The 20,516-nt window shown below is 38.7% G+C and overlaps 3 protein-coding genes across 4 annotated transcripts; 1 reads left to right on the top strand and 2 right to left on the bottom strand.

The window, feature by feature from the left end:
• Positions 1 to 865: 865 nt before the first annotated feature.
• On the bottom strand, positions 866 to 3,353 carry LOC135620166 (growth-regulating factor 1-like). 2 transcript variants are annotated; one of them, XM_065122877.1, is made up of 4 exons: positions 2,243 to 3,353; positions 1,748 to 2,165; positions 1,239 to 1,663; positions 866 to 1,153 (listed from the first exon to the last, which is right to left on the bottom strand). In XM_065122877.1, the coding sequence occupies exons 1-4, from the start codon at positions 2,622 to 2,624 to the stop codon at positions 1,146 to 1,148; spliced, it is 1,233 nt and encodes a 410-aa protein (XP_064978949.1). In that variant the 5' UTR covers positions 2,625 to 3,353; the 3' UTR covers positions 866 to 1,145. The 2 variants fall into 2 exon arrangements, with proteins under 2 accessions (XP_064978949.1, XP_064978948.1); XM_065122876.1 differs by having other exon boundaries at positions 866 to 1,663.
• Positions 3,354 to 6,695: 3,342 nt separating this feature from the next.
• On the bottom strand, positions 6,696 to 9,493 carry LOC135620164 (ylmG homolog protein 2, chloroplastic-like). Its single transcript, XM_065122873.1, has 3 exons — positions 9,181 to 9,493; positions 8,587 to 8,786; positions 6,696 to 7,088 (listed from the first exon to the last, which is right to left on the bottom strand). Exons 1-3 carry the CDS (start codon positions 9,466 to 9,468, stop codon positions 6,821 to 6,823), a joined length of 756 nt encoding a protein of 251 aa, XP_064978945.1. The 5' UTR covers positions 9,469 to 9,493; the 3' UTR covers positions 6,696 to 6,820.
• Positions 9,494 to 11,335: 1,842 nt separating this feature from the next.
• LOC135620162 (copper-transporting ATPase PAA2, chloroplastic-like) lies at positions 11,336 to 20,396 on the top strand. Its single transcript, XM_065122869.1, has 17 exons — positions 11,336 to 12,007; positions 12,182 to 12,259; positions 13,318 to 13,415; positions 13,562 to 13,615; positions 14,513 to 14,599; positions 15,048 to 15,212; positions 15,740 to 15,850; positions 16,193 to 16,261; positions 16,338 to 16,447; positions 16,665 to 16,770; positions 17,022 to 17,088; positions 17,525 to 17,604; positions 17,737 to 18,191; positions 18,485 to 18,653; positions 18,807 to 18,938; positions 19,786 to 19,936; positions 20,069 to 20,396. The coding sequence occupies exons 1-17, from the start codon at positions 11,404 to 11,406 to the stop codon at positions 20,179 to 20,181; spliced, it is 2,649 nt and encodes an 882-aa protein (XP_064978941.1). The 5' UTR covers positions 11,336 to 11,403; the 3' UTR covers positions 20,182 to 20,396.
• The last annotated feature ends 120 nt before the right edge of the window (positions 20,397 to 20,516 follow it).

The following is a 20,516-nucleotide window of genomic DNA, read 5'->3' as shown; positions in this document are numbered from 1 at the left end:
ATAGTACAATGTTGAGCAATTGCCTTGGTATTTTCTGCACCAAGAATCCATTTTTTTCTGGATATCTTCTTTCCTTTGGGGGGGGCTCGAAATCTATAGTCTGAAAAGAGGGTCAGAGGAAAAGATCTGTTCATTGCATGAACATCACTGTACACTTGGAACTGGGAGTTAGAGATGCATTTATGGACCAAAGCCATGACACTGGATCCTACAGAGGGCAATCCCCCTGTCCTATGCATGTGATTGAGCAAGTTCTATATTGTGTGTGTTTCCACATCATGTGCAGCTTCCAAGGTTCTTGCAGATCCACAAGAAAACACTGGAGACATTATGTCTCAATTCCCAAAGATCTCTGGTGCCTTGTGATGGCAACCCATGTCCATGAGTATTTATGTTCATCATCATCTGATAATCGTACAAAAATCCATCAGATATTGTAAATTTAGTGACTACCTTCAGATATTTTGCTCTCTCCAACACCACCACCACCATTGTAGTTTATTCTAGACATGTCTGTGCCAAGTTGAAGCAGTCTCCTTCAACTAAACATTGTGGACACTTTGTTTGGTTGTTCATACTGTTCCACATGGATTCATATCCTTTGCAGGCTATTCCACATGAAGCTGTCTCTAGCAAAAAGCTCACAAAACAATCAAGTTTACCTTACTTGCATGGAGTAGTAAGCTGAGGGACCTATCATCTGTTGTGTTGCCACTACTTAGTGAAGCCATGATATGATCAGCCAAAGTAATCTGGGTCTCAAGTAAAATGGAGGCAGGCAATCCTCTCAAGCTCAGAAGCTTCTGCTAGCTTCAGGTTGAGAAAAGAAAAAAAATCATGATCAATCAATGAGCTGAGCGAGGAAGGTAAAAATGAGCTGAGTGCAGAATCACATCTTTCTAGGTAAGTAAAGCATATGTACAAACTCATGAGCTCGACCAAGTTTGAAGATGGATTGAGAGATTAAAGAACCCAAAACAACATCTCTTTCATTCATCAACACAAAAACATCATTAAGAAAAGGGAAAGAAGGAGATGATAGATCGTAGACGATCAATTAACAGAGGCAAATCTAGCGCATCAAACAGGGATAACCCTGTGATGAAGGGCACTGAGACTTCGGTTAGTCCTTTGGTCTTCGGAAGTCAACCATCTGCATCATAATACCATTGGAAAATGAGAAGATAGCGTTTTGATGGGGGTGAGAAACAACGCAGATGAGGCATTGAGAACTGCACCATTGTAACGCTGAGAGGCAGCCACCGGCTGGTCGTGGTTTGCCATGGGAATGGAGATAGAGAGCTGCATCTTCAAGTCCGCATCCATGCTCATCCAAGAGTCTTCCATCTTCTGCGGCTTCTCATCAAGGAAACAGTGGAATGGCCTTGCATTCTGTGGTTGCTCCGCCCGCTCCAACTTGGCAGACTTGTCCGTCTTCAGATCAGCACCCAACACAAAGTAGTGCTTCTCCTTGTCTTGCTCCTCGGACAAACAGATTCTGGAGTGGGGATGAGCGCCTTGCATGTAGCCAAAACTCTGCTTTGTCTCCTCGACAGAGCTCATGTCCATTGACCCCAACCTGCATGGCATCTCCCTTCCGGCCCTGCAGGCTTCTGAGAGGAAAGGGTACTCATTCACACCCTCCTTGAATCCAAGGATGTTCCTGCTCTTCAGACAGTTCATTAAGCTTTACAACCAAACCCAGAGAAAGAGAGAGAGAAAGAAGATCGATGGCTGCTATGCATACCTGTAATTATCAACCGTGTAGGGGGAAGAGTCTAAACAGAAGCTGGCAGAGTCATCTTTGAGTGAGAATCCCATGGCAGGAGGCCTCGAAGAGGAGGGACAGGGAAGCAGGAAATGGTGGGTCTGAGGTGTTGACAGCGAGAGAGGAGGAGGAGGAGGAGGAGGAGGAGCCGCAGCAGCAGCAGCAGCAACGAAGTTTGATGAAGAGAACTGTGAGGAGGTTGGGTTGGTGGCCAAAGACAATTCCACAGGCTTTCTTGAACGGCTCTTCCCCCTGTGCATGTGCCTCTCACAGTACTTGGAGTCTGGGTAGGCCTCCTTGGAGCACCTCCACTTCTTCCCATCTGTTCTCCTGCACCTCCCAGGCTCCGGATCCACTGGTTTCCTTCCATCACCCAGCTGGTAAGCTCCCCATCCAACTGCACGCGACACACCAACCTTGTCTCACGAAACACGCAGAGTCCACAAGTGGAGGTTTCGAGCGCAGAAGACTTACTCGTGGGAGGATTGGGAATGAATGGAAGAGCTTGAGGATCCATGAAGAGACTCCTCCTGATGCAGAGGATGAGATCAGAAGGTACGGGGATACCTGAGACCATGTACTTGAAGACAAGGGCTTGAAGCTCCAGCTCTTGCCATTGGGATGCTGTGAAGGGATACCTACTGCCCCCTCCCATCATCATCCTACTCTCACTGCTCTGTTTCAGACCCACAGCTGCAAGTCCAAAACCCAAACCCCACAACACCAACAAGGAGAAGCGAGCGAAGGAAGGAAGGAAGGAAGGAAGGAAGCTAGTGGATAGATAGTGGAAGAGGCAAAAGCAGCAGCAAGCATTAGAGAGAGTGACAGGCAGCAGAAGCGGCAGCGGCAGTAGCATCTTGTTAACTTCCTGCAATAATAATAAATCGACTTTTGTCTTTTTATGTGACTGCAATAAAGAAGGGGTTATTTTGTTTGCATAGGAAGTGTCATTCAGTCAAGGGAGGGCAGAGAGGAATCATAAGACTGGTGGGGGGTGGGGAGCATAGAGTTTGAGACTAGAGCTAATAGACCACAGACAGATAACTATTGCTTTAGAGAAGGCTTTAACTGCGTCTGTTCACAAAGCTACTTGGTTTAACATTAATGGTGTCAGGTGCTGCAGCTGATACTTCTGCCACCTGGTGCCAGTGGTCTGTTCTTATTGCGACTGACAGCAGATGGAGGAACAGGCAGGTCAGGGATGCAGTGTGCTCTCTTCACCGACTCTGGCCCCCTGTTGTTGCTGCTGCTCCTCCTGCTGCTGCTGTTCCTCTGCTGCCTTTTGTTGCTGCTGCTGCTGTCTGACTCCCTGCCACCTTTGCAGAAACCCATAAGCAAAAGGGCTGCTTTGAGGCTTAAAAAATACACAGCAAGAGAGGTAAAATAATTGGACAGCATGTGAGTGACTGAGAGCCACTGAGTGACTGGAGGAAAAAAAGGGTTTGAGTGCAGTGTACTCTTGCTGATGCTCACTCACTTTCTGCTGCTTTTTTGAATTCTAACTCACAGACAAAGTTATTGCTGCTACTCCTTCCTCACCTGATGGATGCCCTTTTCCCATTTCTTTCCCTCCTCTATTTTGCGTTTTCTTTTTCTGATCTTGGTGATACAGTTGTTGATGATACTCCTCCACAACTCAAACCCCCCCCCCCCCCCCCAAGTGTGTTGGTCCAATGTAATGCTATCATGTTGAGACAAGGGAATCCAAGGTCTGTCCATTAGTCCAAATGTTCCAAGGCATTCCCACTATTTGGTTTTGAAGTAAGAAAATTTAGGCTACTGAGAATACCATATGTGGATTACCATATTCTTTTCTTTTCTTTTCTTCTTGTTGACAGAAACTAGGCAAATGCATAAGCTTCATGACTCTCAGTTTTCACTTGGTTTGATGTTGTTGGTCATCTCACTGATTCATGATTTAGGATTATTGATCTTTTATTAGTTGATGCAAATGAAAACTAAAAAAGGGTGAAGTTATATCAGATACAGAGGAGTACAAGTTATCCATCTCTTATAATTCATCAATATAAGCTCTAAACAAGAAAAAGAAAAAGCTGAATGAATATAAGCTTCAGAAATACAATCTATGATCCCAAAAAAAAAATTGGATTCAGATATAACTAACTTTGACACCTCCAAATGGGAAAGTTGGATAAATAAAAGACTGCATTGTGGTGCAGAAGAATGAGTGGCAACCATTTCTGGAACTAGAAGCAAATAGCAGCCTTTTCTTTGTGTTTGTGTGGTCAAATGCTTCCCTTCATTTCAGACACATACATTTCATTTCAGCTATGAAGATGATATATATATATATATATATATATATATATATATATATATATATATATATATATATATATATATATATATATATATATATATATATATATATATATATATATATATATATATATATATAGCTACTTTTCATTTCCTTGATCCGAGTGAGAGATGTGACAATCTTTCAATCCAATAAAACCATTTGTCAAAAGGTCCTATGAATAGTAGCTCTGACTTCACAAGGTGCATATAAGATTCTACAGTTTTCATTTTATTTTGGGTGAGCAGAAATCTAGGTAAAGGTAATAAATATAGGAGGAGATATGAAGCAAGACCTTATTGCCATCAAGGATCATAATTTAGTTTTTCTTTCCAATATATTCCAACATTCTCTAATCAGCATTTCTTTATTTTGGGATATCAATGACTGACTTACAAAACTTTTAAGAAACAATTTAAGAGACAAAAACTAGAAAAACAGTAGTTAGCACATATTGCAAACAATTAATCTTGAGTAGACCTAAATTCAATTATTTGGATGAATTATATTTTGAGATCCAAAGTGAAAACACATTAGTCTCAAGGTCATTGTTAAATAATCTATATGTAAAATAAATAACATATAGTGGAAGGCAAATCATGATACAAACTACTGATTGTTGTCAAGGTTTTTCTCATCACAGTAATTGACAACAACTGACAAAGTTACTTGTCACTGATTCAATGTTGAAAGTTCTTGAGGGCCACAACCAAATCTTTAGCTGTCTGTTCTGATTGCCTCCATATATTCATATAAAATGAAAACATTATGTCTAATTAGGAACAACTAATACACTATAAGAAACCAGAATTTCTGAAGGTGCAGAGAGATCTTATAATCTGGTTCAGTAAACTCTTGGTGATGTCTGCAACTCCAAACACAAGAAGGATCTTTATATGGAAGTAAATCCTTGCAATATACTTATCTTGTATTTGAAATTCCAGACCAATATATTGAAGAGGCAGCTGTCAATGGGACAAAAACAAATAGGAGTCACAATAGAAAAAATATAGATCATATATATATATATATATATATGCAGAAGTCTGATACAAGTACTGATGGAATTTGAAGCCTAAGACTGGCTAGCCAATGTCTACTTATACGTCCCATTAAATGGTAGAAACATTACTGACACCTCCCATTAAATGGTAGCAAGCATTGGAAACCCCTCCATTGTCGAAAGCAGGACAAACTCACAGATGAGAGAACATTTTAATTAAGATCCCCCCAGTGTCCCAGGAAAAAGGGAAGGATTGCAGGTGAGAGCAGACAAGCCCTGTAATCAACTCTCATCTGAAAGGACTTTTGAGTTTTCCTTTTGTTGTGGTCAGAAGGGGATGCACAGTTAGATCACATAAGTGATGGGTCTTGCAGATCATTCTTGTTTCTTCTTCTTGGACTTCGTTCTGCACCATGAAATTGGTGCATTTCTAGTAAACATATAAAACCAACTCGAAGATCAAAGTAACAAGGTTCATGTTCATGGCACTAAGTGCTATTTGAAATTTCAATGTAGCCAGCTCCATCCCTCACTCCACTTCCCCACAAGTTGGAGGATGTAATATTCATCCGAGCATGCCTCTGTCTAAACCTTGTATCTTGATTCCTTCTGAAAGGCCAACTCCTTTCGGTTGGTAGAATGTTTTCAGGAAAGGGTATCTGATACTTGTTCTAAGCAAAAAAAATGTATACAAAAAAGCTATCTTTCTTGTTCATCTTACCCCTACGGTTGCTTTGAAGGATACTCGAGTACAGTTTCTGCAGAAAGCATCAAAGAGTGCTTCCTTGTATCACTCGATACAGCTGTGAATGTCTCCCTCAGCTGATTCTTATAGTTCTATTTGGTTTACTGAAGATATGAATTCATAAAACAGAAACAAACATATTAAAGTTATATTAAAGATATGAATTCAGAAAACAGGAACAAACATATTAAAGTTATATTAAAAATATGAAATCAGAAAACAGGAACAAACTTACTGGTAGATAACGGAGAGGAAACAGTTTCAAATGAGCTACACCAAACAAAAGTGATGCTTTACCTTCCAAGATAAATAACTTGTCATTGGAAACTTAAGGGATTAAAGTTGGTTCAAGAAAGGTTCTGTTAGCATAAAAATAAAGATTGCATGCACCCATATGCTCCATCTATCACTCCTTGAAGCTTCATCACTCGCTGGAAGTAGCAGTTTCTGTGTAGTGGCAGAAGGGAAGCGAGAACAAGTGAAGGGAAGGCCATGGCCATCCTGACAACACCAACAAAGAGAGAAACCCAAGGAACAAACATGAGCTGATGTGGCTGTTCTTTTTGACTTGTGTGTTTTATGGGTGCCTGAAGCATTCATTAAATCACTCGACCACTTGTTATGGGAATTGGATGACGACAAACATTCGATCTGCTTGTTTGCAATATGAAGTGTTGTAGAACATATTAAATTCATGTACCATCAGTCATGGTTGAATTACGCAAACATATCATATGTTATAATAAAAAACAATGGAGAGTATAACGTAGTGCTACATTCAAACTCTGCAAAAATGATATGAGATAATGGCTGATAGTAGACTTAACTAGTTGATAGTAGAGCAAAAGATGTCATGATATGAGATAATGCGCAAAAACTGAGATTGAATCATTAAGACGAAAAATAATGCATACGAACAAAGACTTTTTACAGACATTGAACGTTATGCAGTCTCATACAAACAAAGAGTAGTAGGATCATAACCTAACAGACATCATCTGAGTTCTTGGGTCTTTTGCTGTTTATCCTTCTCAGCCACTTTTCTTGTGTCGTGGTAAGGCTAAAAGACCAGTGTTGTTTGCAAGTATTCTGCTGAGATGTTATAGCGCCTGGAAGCTCAGCTGGAAGAGCAGCAGCAGTGCTAGTAAAGGCGTTGAGAACAAGGAAAGCCAGGATGGGGGAAAGATCAAGTGTTCCACCAAGTGGTGGGATAATCCCTCGGAAAATGTTGAGATAGGGATCACATATAGTGCTGAAGAAAAAACAGAGAAAAAATCATAACAAGAGAACACACAAGTACTTTTGTCTCAGAAATTGAGGCAAAAAGAACATAAAGTCATCTCAAGCAACAGGACAACTAACAAATTTGCATTTAAGCAGTACTAAAACTAATATCATTTAAAGTGTTTTGGTTGAACATATTGAAATTGAAATGACATGCCAACTTCCAAGAGAAGCATTTATGTCGCTGACTTACTAACTCAAATGAAACCAACTTGCTTGTTATTGAGCTTAAGGTATGCAAACGATCAAACAAGAAAATATACAACACTGTTGAATTGGCAAAGCATTTCATACATATATGCCAAAGAATCACTTCCAGAATACAGTTTCTGGGTGTATTTTCTTGAACTAAATTTAAAATTTTTAATAAGTGAGATTTAAGACATCAAGACTAGGAACAGCAAAGTTGGTCAATTTTAGACACAAATAGCTAGGCTTCAAAATGCCTTTGGTTACATCCTGGAAGCATATTTGCTCCTGCATACGCTTGTGCTCTCATACTTCTGCATAAAATGAATTCTATACAGAACAAAGAGTATTTGCCATCTTTTATTGCCTCTTTTACATGTTTCAGAGTTTCTGTAAATGGATATGGACTTGAAAGCTTGAACAAATGTACTTATGCTACTTGATATAAAAATACTCATGAAGAACAAAAGATTGGAGAAAAGTCTGTTCCCTGTTTCTAGCAACACTCACCCCTTTGTATAATGTCCCGGACAATTAATGACTCCAACTCACTTATGGTTAATAACTTGATCTAAAAGATAATGCCATATTGATGAGAATAACATAGGCAAATGAACCTTCTTGTGCTACATATTAAAAGTGCTTACATAGTTTAATAAGTTGTCTTGTGACTTGCACAAATAAGTCAACACTTCAATTAGATCCAAAGATGGATGATTTATCACGTCAATTAGTTGTCTTGTAATATTTGTACATGTTACACAGCAATACAAACTTAACCAGAACCAATTTCAATTCTTTTAGAATGGTTATTTGTTTCGCAATGTTTAGTTAATTCATTTACTAAAGATAGACTAGATGCAGCTAAGATTAGGATGTGTAACAAAGTAGATTACTGATGTTCTTCTGAAAAACACAGTCCAGCGTATTTGTACATGATAGTAGATTCCTCAGCACTTAAAAAAAGTTCACCCAGTATATCTTAATACTTCAGCCTTCAACAGACAAGTACCCATCCCTGACACATCAAATAATTACCTTCAAACTCATTTATGTGATGATTAAAATTTAACAAAAACCTACAAGATGCAAAGCGTTAGTGCCATGTATTGCGTCAGCTTTAACCTATAACATCCCTTTTGATTCACCTAAACCAACATCAGATGTCAGTGACCAATTCAGCAAGTCTAGCCGCCTTATGTGCAAATTAATATACTACCCATCCAAAGTCTGATATCCATTAAACTTACAGCACCACAATGCACAAAGAATTGTACCTGAGAGGGCTGACAATGGCCGGAGGAGAGTTGGGAAACCACGTTAGCACCAGCCTTACTATCAGCAGAGTGTTGTATATGTTCAAGAAGTTGATGATGCCATTGGTCACCACCAGCCCAGCTACTGAGTCTCCCGGCAATATTGCTGCAAAGCTGTGGCCAGAAGGTAAACTCACGAACCTAGGGCTTCTGAAACGCATCTGGAAGCAATAACCAAATAACGCAATCACAAAATTCGCCTTTTTATCAAAGCATATAATGAACATTGTTTGTTCTACGCCTGTATTGACACCATTTTCACTTGAATAATCAAAATGCACCAAAGATTAAAGAAACAGTAAGAACAATAGAAGTATCAAATTCTGTTGTGCTCCTTCTGTCAGTATCTCAGTCAAGCTTCAGAGAGCCAGGGAAAGAACTCCGGAGGGTGCAAAAAGGGGCAGTCATTTAAGGTTCTACGTCGATTTCGAAACCGTTACTAGTTATCGAATTCCCCAAATGACTGAACATAGTAAGAAAAAAATAGCGAACTTTGTTGTTCCAAATGGGCTTCGAAAGATTCTTGAAGAAATTCAGGAGCAGCAATGACCTAACCTGGCAGAATCTTTGGAGCTCGTAGTGGGTGGATAGGAGGGGCTTGAAGAACGGATTCTCGGAGAGGGCGGCGGCCAACGTCTTAACGCAGCGCTCGGCGGCGGAGAGGAGGGAGGAATGGGGGCCCACGACGTGGGCCGTCGCCGCATGGTCGAGGCCGGAGAGCTTCGGCGGGGGGAGAGGAAAAGAGAAGGGAAGGTGGTGGAAGGCGGAGGAGAGGAGTCCAGTGAAGGGGGCGGCTGTAGCCTGCGGGGACTCGGCGGCGGTTGAGGGAGGCAAAGGAGCCATCTTTCTTGCTTCGTTTGGAGTCGAGGGGAGATGAATGGGCATTAGAAGGGAGCGGATAACGTTTGTTGGGCAACTTATGGCCGTCCGATGGACGAGTTTTCATATTGGACGGATGGATGTTGTAGTGGCGACGAGTTTTTCCATTTTTTTATATTTAAACTCTTTAAAATAGGAAAATAAGTTGTTCTTCCCTCAGTTTTAATATATTATATAGAGTGATCAACTTAAAAAAGATACTCATTTTAAAATTTTTACGAATGATACACTCATATTTTAATTTTTATTTAATATTTTTATTTTATTCTAAAACTCTAAATATCCCTTATGGCCATCGATGTCTTTCTCCCTATCGTCAACATTACCTTCGTCGAGGTCCTATTACTTTTGTCTCATCATAGGTATCTCTATTTTATATTGATCGTTCGATATGTTTTATCTTCATCTAGAATTCAATGATTTATTTAAATTTTCTAACGATTGAAAATCGAGATAGTAAGTCATAACCTGATTGGGCAATGCAAACTTTACTTTAGCTACGTCGACACCTCAAGCTTATGATACAAGTTGATGTTCATGATTGATCAAGCTAAGGACTAAAGAGTATTAGTCATCTCAATAAGAGTTAGGACGAGGAAGAAATTATCATCATCATCAAAGACAAACTTGGAGAAACTTGACAAACTTAGAGAGACTCTTAAAATATAAGATTTTATTATGTAGATAGAACATTTAGGGTATTATATTAATAAATAAAATTGAGATATTTTTAGAAGAAGCTCAAAAAGATTTTAGGACTCCAATCCCATCTTCATCACTTAGAAAAAAAAAAAAATATATATATATATATATATATATCATATATATAATTAATAGTGTCTTAAAAAAGATAAATTAGAAAACAGTACCATTCAACCAATATCCTTCCAAATGCATTCCTTATAATTATTCAACTACCACTTTCCACATTTAAAACATGTAGAGATGTGAGATGTCTTCATTGGATTACATTTGAGCCGTACCAATATCTCTATCCGAGTCATATCGACCATTCCTGTTTGTCATCTATCTACCCATTATAGTTCGAAGACCAACAATGCGGTATAATGTCCATGTAAAATTAGTGGTCTTCCCCATCATAGTGATCTCGTGGCCATAAAATATATTCTCAGCTAAAATTGGGATTATGTAATTTAATATTCATTTTTTTTTGTCTTGAAGTTTTAGTTTGACCAAAATTAATTAATATTACTTTTTCTACCATCATAATTAAAACCCGTGCTTTTACCTGCCTTTTTAATGGATGACTTTAACGGGCCCTACATTCTTCTCGAACGATCAGGCAGGTATAGTTTAATCTTGCCTTCATTTATTTAATCAGGTCACGTTGTATACCACGTGTTTCGACTAATCCACCCGCCGTCCTCATCCAATATATCAAGCAAACGCATCACCCGCACGACAGACGAACTCGAAGCTCACCATGTCGGTGAAAACCGGTCGGGTATTAGAGAACCACACCCGTATCCACTTCTAAGCTTATATACACGTCGAACAAGAGCTACCAATATCGGATTTAGATGGAGGATATTCCCCTCCACTTTCACCCGTTTAAGACCCGGCAGATCGCAGTAGGCGGTAACTCTACCGGCGATGCTCGCATCCTAGCTGGCTTGCGAACACAAGAAAAATGTGGTCGAAAACCAACGGCCACCAACTACTTAGCGCACCCCTGTCCGTCACCCATCGTCTTACCCAGTGCTTCGTGTTTCAATAACGCACGACACGTGTGCTGGTCTTTGAACAGGTGAGAGGTCTTCGTGTCTCGGAGTCTTCTCCTTTTTCTATATCTTCTTCCTCCTACCTCTGAATTGGACACGGAAGGGACTCTCTCTCTCTCTCTCTCTCTCTCTCTCTTTCCTTCGCTCTTTCTCTCTCATGGAGGCTGCTCTCCTTCGAGTCTCCATTAGCCCGAAACCTAAGATCCACCTCAGCCCCGTTCGCTCTGTCCGGATCACTCCTCCTCACCTCCGCCTCTTACGGCGGCCTAGCTCAGCTGGTCCCCTTCGCCTCCCCCGCCCGAATGCCGTCGAGATCGGCGCCGCCACGTCCGGCGAACCCCAGCAGGAGGAGCAGGTCAAGAACTCCTCGGTCCTCCTCGAGGTCGGCGGGATGATGTGCGGTGCCTGCGCCGCCCGAGTCCGGTCGATCCTTTCGGCTGACGACCGAGTCGACTCAGCTGCGGTCAATATGTTGACCGAGACCGCGGCCGTTCGGCTCGGGACGAGCGGCGACGAACCGGAGCGGGTGGCGGAGGAGCTGGCCGAGAGGTTGGCGCAGTGCGGTTTCCCGTCCAAGCGGAGGAGAACGGGGTTGGGGGTGCAGGAGAACGTGAGGAAGTGGAGGGAGATGGCGGAGAGGAAGGAGAAGTTGCTCGCGGCGAGCCGCAACCGTGTCGCGTTTGCGTGGACGCTGGTGGCGCTGTGCTGCGGGTCTCACGGCACTCATTTGTTGCATTCACTTGGGATTCACGTCGCTCACGGTGAGGAATTCTCGCCCAATACCAAAAATGGAGATCTTTTTGCCTCTGGTGTTGATATTTTGAAAGATGCAGATAAAATTCAGCAACTAAAGTTATTCAATTTAGAGTTTTCTACTTTAGTTGAATGTTTGATATGGTCAATGATGCGTGCATAATGGTTGTTGTCTGATACAGGTTCATTTTTGGATATATTGCACAATTCTTATGTGAAATGTGGTATCGCCTTGGGGTCATTGCTCGGACCTGGTAGAGGTAAATCATAAGCTTACTCTCCTTGGCTCTGCATTGTGCATGTTTTGTAAGGCTTCTCAATATATGTTGCATATTTTGCATCCTTTATCTGAAAGGTGTAAATGATACTTCTGGATAGCCTCACTGCATGCCTAAGATTTATGAAAGCTAGTTGATTGAAATTTTGGGATGACAAACAAAAAATGAAATTTCACTCTGTTAAGCATTTTACAGTTAAGTTCTTTAATGCAATGCTGGTCAACATTGTGCTTTCTGGAGTTTGTATAAGCACAATGCAACTCTGCCATCACCCTTTTTTACGGACAATCACATGATAGATTTTGCTATATCAGCAGATTGCAATGGCAAAAACTTACATGAAGGGTTTTCTGTTCAACAGAATCACAAACTTTTAACTACATTACAGTTCATGTGTCATTGTTTTTTGGTTGCTATGCATGAGAAAAAGGATTGTATATATAAGCACCTATTAGTTGATTTGACTTCTCTTCCTGATCACTTTCTTCTTAGTTTTCTTTTTGAGCAAATTGCAGTTGTCTTTCACTGACCTGTTTCTTTTGGATGTCTTCTCTGGTTACTGCCGGATGAGAGGTTTGTTTAGGAAACACTTATGGGCTACTTAATGACTTTAAAACTGAGGGTGATTTCGGGTGTTCACAAAATTCACTAAAGAGTGCATACACAGGAGAGAGACAAAAAAACTTGCCTATCAAAGCACATCTAGTTATTTTCCGAGTGCCATTGAAGTGGTAGCCTGGATTCATAATAACTCTTAGCAGTTAAAATCTTTTGGGCCTTTAGTTCCGTCACTTTTTCTCTCTCTTTCTTTCTTTTGGTTTTGATTATCTAGACCATGGTGTATATGATGACTGCATCACTTTCTTCTATAGACCCCAAAATTACAGAAATCCATAAGAGTTAAATTTATTCTTCGTTAGTAGGTTTTATTGCATTTAATATATTTTGCATAACTAAATAGTCTTAAAGGACTGGATTATTCTGTTATGGAGATCTACTTCCATTGTCTGAATATTGCTATAAATGTTCCACAACTGTAGAATTGCTTTTGGATGGTCTCAGAGCATTTGCAAATGCCTCACCAAATATGAACTCTCTTGTGGGATTTGGATCCATTGCTGCATTCCTGATTAGTGCAGTAAGTACAGTTTCGGCAAGCGATAGCTGTTGTCTTGATCTATTGGATGATGTTTTTGTCTTGTTCATTTGTTTTTCTGTTGTTGATAATGGTCAATCATATTTTTCTTATCTTTACTAATTGTGTGTTTCTTTTAACTTCTGCAGATGTCGCTGCTCAACCCAGGCCTTCAGTGGGAAGCATCTTTTTTTGATGAACCGGTTAGTTGTATTTTAATCTTTAAAACTTTGTCCAATGATGAAAAGATTTTGATAGAAATTTTTTTTTATGCAAATCTGAACTTGGAAGAATTTCGTTTTCAAATTTCTAATTAAAATTACCGCTTTTGAAGAATTTCATTTATAAGAGAAACAAATTTTATGGAAAAAATGTGGAGAAAGGTATACATGTTGTAAATTTTGTGGGTACACTTCATGTTAACTATATGATTCGGTATCATGAATATCCTAACCGTAGAAGTCAAATGCACAAATTTATTTATCGCAGCCACACTTGTCCTCACTTGCTCTCGTGCCTAGCTCTCGTCCCTTGTGAGGTTCTGTGAAGATACACAAATTTTTTGGCTCATACGGGTATTAATAAGATCAAAGTCAGGAATGTCATGCGCTTTTGCCAAAATGGCCTTAGTCATGTTTACATGGATCCTCGGTTGGCATGGTTCATATATGTTTCTGCTCTTGTATGTGTGTATATCCAGTGGATGGCACAAATCCATGAACTGTGTTATTGCCTTGCCAAAAACAGTAAATGATGAAGGCAGATGTTGATCCCAGGACGTTACGATAATCCAACAAACTCTTTACCAGTCAAGCTAACATATGAACACATCATGTTGTCCTAATTAAAGGTTGGATTTGACCGAAACCTGTATTTAGCAGTCGTTTACACTTTACATTATCTAAAAAGAAATCTTGTGCCACATTTACCAGAGTTTCATAGGTTTTTTCTTTATTGTGTAACAGCATTCAGCAATTTATTTTTTCTACAATCAAATTCAGGGGCCAAGTCTGATTCTTAAACCACATAGTCAAAGAATGCTGACACTTGTGTACTTACTGGTAATATCTCATTCAGGCAGAGTGTCTTGTAGAATGCAGGTCATGCTTCTTGGTTTTGTACTTCTTGGACGTTCTCTCGAAGAAAGGGCTAGACTACAGGCATCCAGTGATATGAATGAACTCTTGGTAAGCCTTGTTTTTGCTATGTGTATTAGCTCCATATTTATCTGTTAATTCATTTCTCATAGTTGTGCATTTCTAGCAAAATTGATATTAGCTTCATCTTTTGTCTAGATAGTTCATTTGGCATCATTATGCATTTATAGTCAAGTTGAGAATCTACTAGTCATTATGCTTCTCCTATCATGCCAGTTGCACTTGACATTATCATATCAGTTCCAGCTAGGAAAATCATCATCATTCTATTCCCTGCATTGTCATCTCAATAGGGAGAAAGATGAAGAGAGATTATTCTTAACAGCTCACTTATATTCACTGTAAATGCCTACTTTAAATTCTACAATGTAGCAAGAAAATGATTTAACTTTTAATTCTATCTATATAAAGAAAAAATGTAATCATAAGTCTCTCAGAAAAGATTGTATTTTTGACAAATTTAATTACTTCCTTGCAGTCATTGGTCTCCTCTCAGTCACGATTAATAATCTCATCGCCTGAAGAGAATCCTACATCTGACAGCTTCTTGAGTGCTGATGCAATTAGCATTGAAGTTCCAACTGATGATGTTCGTATTGGAGACACGATCTTGGTTTTGCCAGGGGAAACAATTCCCGTAGATGTATGTTTAAAATTCAATTTTTTTCACTGTTCTGCTTTTATAACATATCTAGAGACAGACATAAGACACAAATGTTGCCTCCAACTCATTTCATAGTACGTGTCTTTTTTCTTATTATCTAAGTTTACTTGTTAATTAAACACCTATACCTATCATGTTGCTCTTTCTCTGCTTTTTAACATAGAGGCATCTATAACAACAACAGCAAACTTCTAATCAGTTTATTGGAGTCAATTATCTAATTTACAAGTCTTTGATGATTATTTAACATCATAACTCATACAGACTTAAATGTGAAACTTGATTCTAATTAACCATCTGATTTACAAGTCATGATTATTATTTGACGTTATAACTCATCCAGACTTGATTACAGAATGTGAGTCTAATCAATTATCTAATTTACAAGTCAGGGATGATTATTGTGAAAATCAATGGGATTTTTTTTTTTCATCTTTTGGTTCATAACTTGTCCAGACTTGATTGTTGGTAAACCACATATTTATCTGAAATAATTTTGGATGCAGGGGAAAGTTCTTGGAGGTAGGAGCGTTGTCGATGAATCCATGCTCACAGGTGAATCTCTTCCTGTATTCAAGGAACATGGTCACAGTGTTTCTGCAGGAACAGTTAACTGGGTATGCTCATTCATGAAACTATATACCAACTTTAGTGAGTTGTGCCTAAATCTTGAGCAAAAGACTAGATGCTGTAAAATATTGCATGTGATCGATATATTTCTATGAAGTGCTTGATTATAGCTAGGGAAATTTGTTTGAAATAGTTCTTTAAGGTACTCTTTTAAGGTTGAAGTGCTCCTAGTTTCTTTGTTCTAAAACTAAGGGTTTCTAGCCTGATATTTCTTGGTTTCTGAATGCTTTTAATAAAATGTTGTTCTCCTTGAATGATTTCTGTGATTTCTCCATGTTAATGTTAATATAACTTCTATATGAGACCTAGTTGGGTTTTTTATTTTGCAGGATGGACCTCTAAGAATTGAAGCTGTGAAAACTGGTGCTATGTCAACTATCTCTAAAATAGTTCGCATGGTCAGTATCCAATACTTTCTCAAATTCTTGTTGGAATGTTTTCTTTCCTCTTAATTGAATGCTCTGATTTTTGCAGGTTGAGGAAGCACAAGCACATCAAGCACCTATTCAAAGACTGGCAGATTCAATTGCAGGACCTTTTGTGTACAGTGTGATGACACTATCTGCTGCAACCTTTGCCTTCTGGTGTGTGTTTGGCTTTTTAGTTGGTATTTGATAATCAATTATTGCATGCCTATGGAAGACACTTTTGAGTGGTTCCAGTAAGGATACAAATCTGAATTAATTGGCTTATATTCTTATTTGTTGATTGAGGATGAAAATGAATAAAAATAAGTTCTTCAATATCATGGTTTGCATTAAACAGATATAAATAATAGTTTTTTCTCTGCACATCTTTCAGGTATTATATTGGAACACACATCTTTCCAGATGTGTTGCTTAATGATATTGCAGGTCCTGATGCAGATCCATTGCTTTTGAGCTTGAAACTCTCTGTGGATGTACTGGTAAGTATATATGAACAATTCCGTTTAGTCTACAACTATATCATATCAAGGCCACATGAACAGGGTTTTTTTTAAAATTATCTTGATAAATTACCACATAGTTATTTATTAGCTTTAGATGCTATATTTCAGATGAAAAGTTGATGATTGCCCCTTAACTTGCATGCAGTTTTAATTTACTTGACTTTTTAAGTTCACACTAGGTGTTTATTGTATATCTATTTGCTGAACTAATGGCCTGCACTTTACAGGTAGTTTCCTGTCCTTGTGCGCTGGGTCTAGCTACACCAACAGCCATCTTAGTAGGCACTTCTATGGGTAATATATTTAATTTATTGAATTTAGTTATGAAGATACTATGATGAACTGTAGAAAATAAAAAAAAAATTATGCTCTACATTTAGCCCGAAAATGGTGGACAAATTTAGTGCATTATAGATCATTTTGAGATGGATCAATCTCTGATGTGTTCAGTGAACAACATTTGTTTTGGTACATGAACTTGCTATCGAGCATGAATGGCTGTTTGATCTTGCATGTGCTTTTGTTGTTAATTTTGCATGTACATGCATATAGTTGTTACTCTATAAAGACTGTTTTCTCCACATGAAGACTTCGACCATTCTGTATTATCTGTTCTTTTTTAACTGTTGAACAATGTGCTAATGTCCTAGTATTAAAGATCTGTCCATCAATCAATCAAGGCTTCTTGGATGAACTACATTCTATTCTGATAGGTCAATTTCATGAGCAGGGGCAAAACAAGGACTTCTTATCAGAGGAGGTAATGTCTTGGAACGGTTGGCTGGTATAGATGTCATTGCACTAGATAAGGTATTTTTGATGGTTGAATGTTCATTTCGTTTTATAGGTATTATTAAGTGAAGGAACAGCATTTTAACATGTGAGAGTTTTCTCTGCTAAGTGACTAATATTTATCCTGTAATCTTTTGTCTAAACTTACAGACTGGAACTCTTACAGAAGGAAAACCTGTTGTTACCGCTATTGCTTCTTTGGATTATGAAGAATCCGAAATTCTCCGACTAGCTGCTGCCGTGGAGAAGACGGCATCACATCCAATTGCCAAGGCTATTTTGGATAAAGCTGAGTCACTGAATTTTGGAGTCCCTAGTACCAGTGGACAACTGACAGAACCTGGTTTTGGTTCCTTAGCAGAAGTAGATGGATCTCTAATTGCAGTTGGTAGGCTTGACTGGGTTCATGAACGTTTTCAGAAAAAAGCTTCAACATCTGAATTGCTGGATCTGGAAAATCGTGTGGGATGCCTTTCATCTAGCATGGCAACATCATCAAAACAGTCAAAATCAGTAGTGTATGTTGGGAAGGAAGATGAAGGCATAATTGGAGCTATAGCAATATCTGACGTTCTGCGATATGATGCAAAATCTACAGTTAGCAAGTATATTTCCTACACCATGGATTAACATGCTAAAAGATGCAAAATATTGAATTCTGAGTTTTTTCCTTTTTTTGTTTTTTAGCTTCATTTTAAAATAGAAACTTGTTGAAGTTCCTATTAAGAAATACTACTATTCAACTAAAAGTCCTTGAATTTATTATGAACTACAGCATTCTAAAACATACTTAGTGATATTATGATCATATCACAAACAAATATTTGGTCTTAGTTTATGTATAAGATGTTTTAGCATTTCTGTTTACATGCTTAAACGTATTCTGTTTGGTTGAAAGGCTGCAGGGAATGGGAATAAAGTCAGTCCTCGTATCTGGGGACAGGGAAGAGGCAGTGACAAGTGTTGGCGAGATGGTTGGAATTGGAACTATAAATGCAGCTTTGACTCCGCAGCAAAAATCAAGTATCATATCAAGTTTACAAGCTGAGGGCCATAGTGTTGCTATGGTAATTCATTGTAGCATATTAACACACTACCAGTACTCCATTTTAGAACAACGTTAATCATGGCATTAATATTATGATGCAACTGTTTTTGGAATTCAGTCTTATACCAAATGGAATATTCTAATGTTTTCTTTGTTTCTTTTTGAATTTAAGGTTGGTGACGGTATAAATGATGCACCATCATTGGCACTTGCTGATGTTGGAATTGCTTTGCAAATTGAGGCCAAAGAGAATGCTGCATCTGATGCAGCATCAGTTATTCTTTTAGGCAACAGGCTTTCACAGGTAAAAGATCTAACAGTAATACTACAATTGTATGCACATTGTTGCATTTCTGTAACAAAGACAAAACATCTTTTTTCTGAATTTCCTTCGCCTAGATAGCAACCAAATGAAATCTCCCATGGAATAGAAGTGTTATGAAGATTAATAGCATGTTACTGTTTTAGGGCATCTTGAAACAACATTATTGACAATAGTAATAGTTTATCAGTTAAGTCCAATCCTTTATTCCACTATATGTTAGTATTTGCTAATTGCTGCTCGTATTTCTTTTGTCTTGCAATGCATGTGACCTTTCATCTCTTTTTTGCAATTGCATCTTTTTTATAACAACAATGAAACAAGCCATACCATATGGATCTTTTCCACCAATGAGCCGTGTCGAGGGAAGTATCACACTATTGTTTAATGTTTGTCTTTCTACTATTGAGTGCTTATGAGTAGATTGAAATCTTGCAAAATCATCTTATATGCTACCAGCAAATGCTGAGGGGTCTAGCTAGCTAAATTAGATCTTTGCATGGTAGTTTGTCGTGCAAGTGTGGGCATGGTTCAGATCATGGGCGCTTAAAAAGGAGCCTGTTATTCAACTCACATCTTACATAATCTGTATCCAACGGCCATAATGATTCCTGGATACTTCAAACCGAAGCACTGGTCTTCCCTTGCTTTTTTGTTTTTATGCCTAATCGAGAGATCGATGCACCTCAAGTTATCTGTTTGTGAGCTAGCTGAGAGATAAAACCACGACAAACACATGGTGTTTGCTGTTTTGTCACATCCTATTTGCAATATATCATTTTCAGTTTGTTGTTATTTCTGATTCAGTTCAAAACTTGTTTATTTACAGATAGTGGATGCTATATCCTTAGCTCAAGCAACAATGGCAAAAGTTCACCAGAACTTGGCATGGGCAGTGGCATATAATGCAGTTGCCATCCCCATTGCGGCAGGGGTGCTGCTCCCGAATTTTGATTTCGCCATGACACCATCACTCTCTGGTAAGTCATGACAAAACGTCTTAGTAGCATGATCGACACTCCAGTTTGTGATCGGATATAAACTAATTAGGTTGAAAATTCAGCTATTTAGTTGAAGGAAAAACAAATAAAGTTCCTAGGAAAATTTTGCAGGAGGGTTGATGGCCTTGAGCTCCATTTTCGTCGTCAGCAACTCTTTGCTACTACAGCTGCATGGATCTTTCCCCAAGAAAGCGAACAACTACAAAGCAAACGTTGATAAATGACATCGAGATTCGATGTGGTAAAACCCTACAACTGGAGATTTTTTTTGGTTGTCTTGTATTAGAGCATACATCAACTCAATAGCAGCTATCTTAACTCAATAACAGCTATTGACAGAATAAACTATCGTGTATTTGGATTCAGTGTATGTTGTTCCTCTACATTCCATTCATCGAAAGTCGCTGAATTAAATAGATCTAAAGCAAAATACTATGTATATTTCCATTGTTCCCCTGATAGTTTTGCTGAAATGATTGTATAGAAATTTATAGATGCACCTGCAATTTCGTATTACCTACCAAAAATGTAAATTCATTTTAGCATTTATGTATATATC

The sequence above is a fragment of the Musa acuminata genome, chromosome BXJ2-8 (genome assembly GCF_036884655.1).
Source record: "Musa acuminata AAA Group cultivar baxijiao chromosome BXJ2-8, Cavendish_Baxijiao_AAA, whole genome shotgun sequence".
Lineage (NCBI taxonomy): Eukaryota > Viridiplantae > Streptophyta > Magnoliopsida > Zingiberales > Musaceae > Musa > Musa acuminata.
The sequence above is the reverse complement of the archived record's forward strand: the minus strand, read 5'-3'. Positions and strand labels throughout refer to the sequence as shown.

Excerpts from the sequence above, each read along its gene's own strand:
- LOC135620166 (XM_065122876.1), bottom strand. The coding sequence starts at position 2,624 with ATGCTACTGCCGCTGCCGCTTCTGCTGCCTGTCACTCTCTCTAATGCT. Across the intron at positions 2,166-2,242 it reads CATTCCCAATCCTCCCACGA|TTGGATGGGGAGCTTACCAG; the intron begins GTAAGTCTTCTG and ends TGTCGCGTGCAG. Across the intron at positions 1,664-1,747 it reads TACACGGTTGATAATTACAG|GAACATCCTTGGATTCAAGG; the intron begins GTATGCATAGCA and ends TCTGAAGAGCAG.
- LOC135620164 (XM_065122873.1), bottom strand. The coding sequence starts at position 9,468 with ATGGCTCCTTTGCCTCCCTCAACCGCCGCCGAGTCCCCGCAGGCTACA. Across the intron at positions 8,787-9,180 it reads AGCTCCAAAGATTCTGCCAG|ATGCGTTTCAGAAGCCCTAG; the intron begins GTTAGGTCATTG and ends TATTGCTTCCAG. Across the intron at positions 7,089-8,586 it reads GCCATTGTCAGCCCTCTCAG|CACTATATGTGATCCCTATC; the intron begins GTACAATTCTTT and ends TTTTTTCTTCAG.
- LOC135620162 (XM_065122869.1), top strand. The coding sequence starts at position 11,404 with ATGGAGGCTGCTCTCCTTCGAGTCTCCATTAGCCCGAAACCTAAGATC. Across the intron at positions 12,260-13,317 it reads ATTGCTCGGACCTGGTAGAG|AATTGCTTTTGGATGGTCTC; the intron begins GTAAATCATAAG and ends CCACAACTGTAG. Across the intron at positions 17,089-17,524 it reads CTTAGTAGGCACTTCTATGG|GGGCAAAACAAGGACTTCTT; the intron begins GTAATATATTTA and ends TTTCATGAGCAG.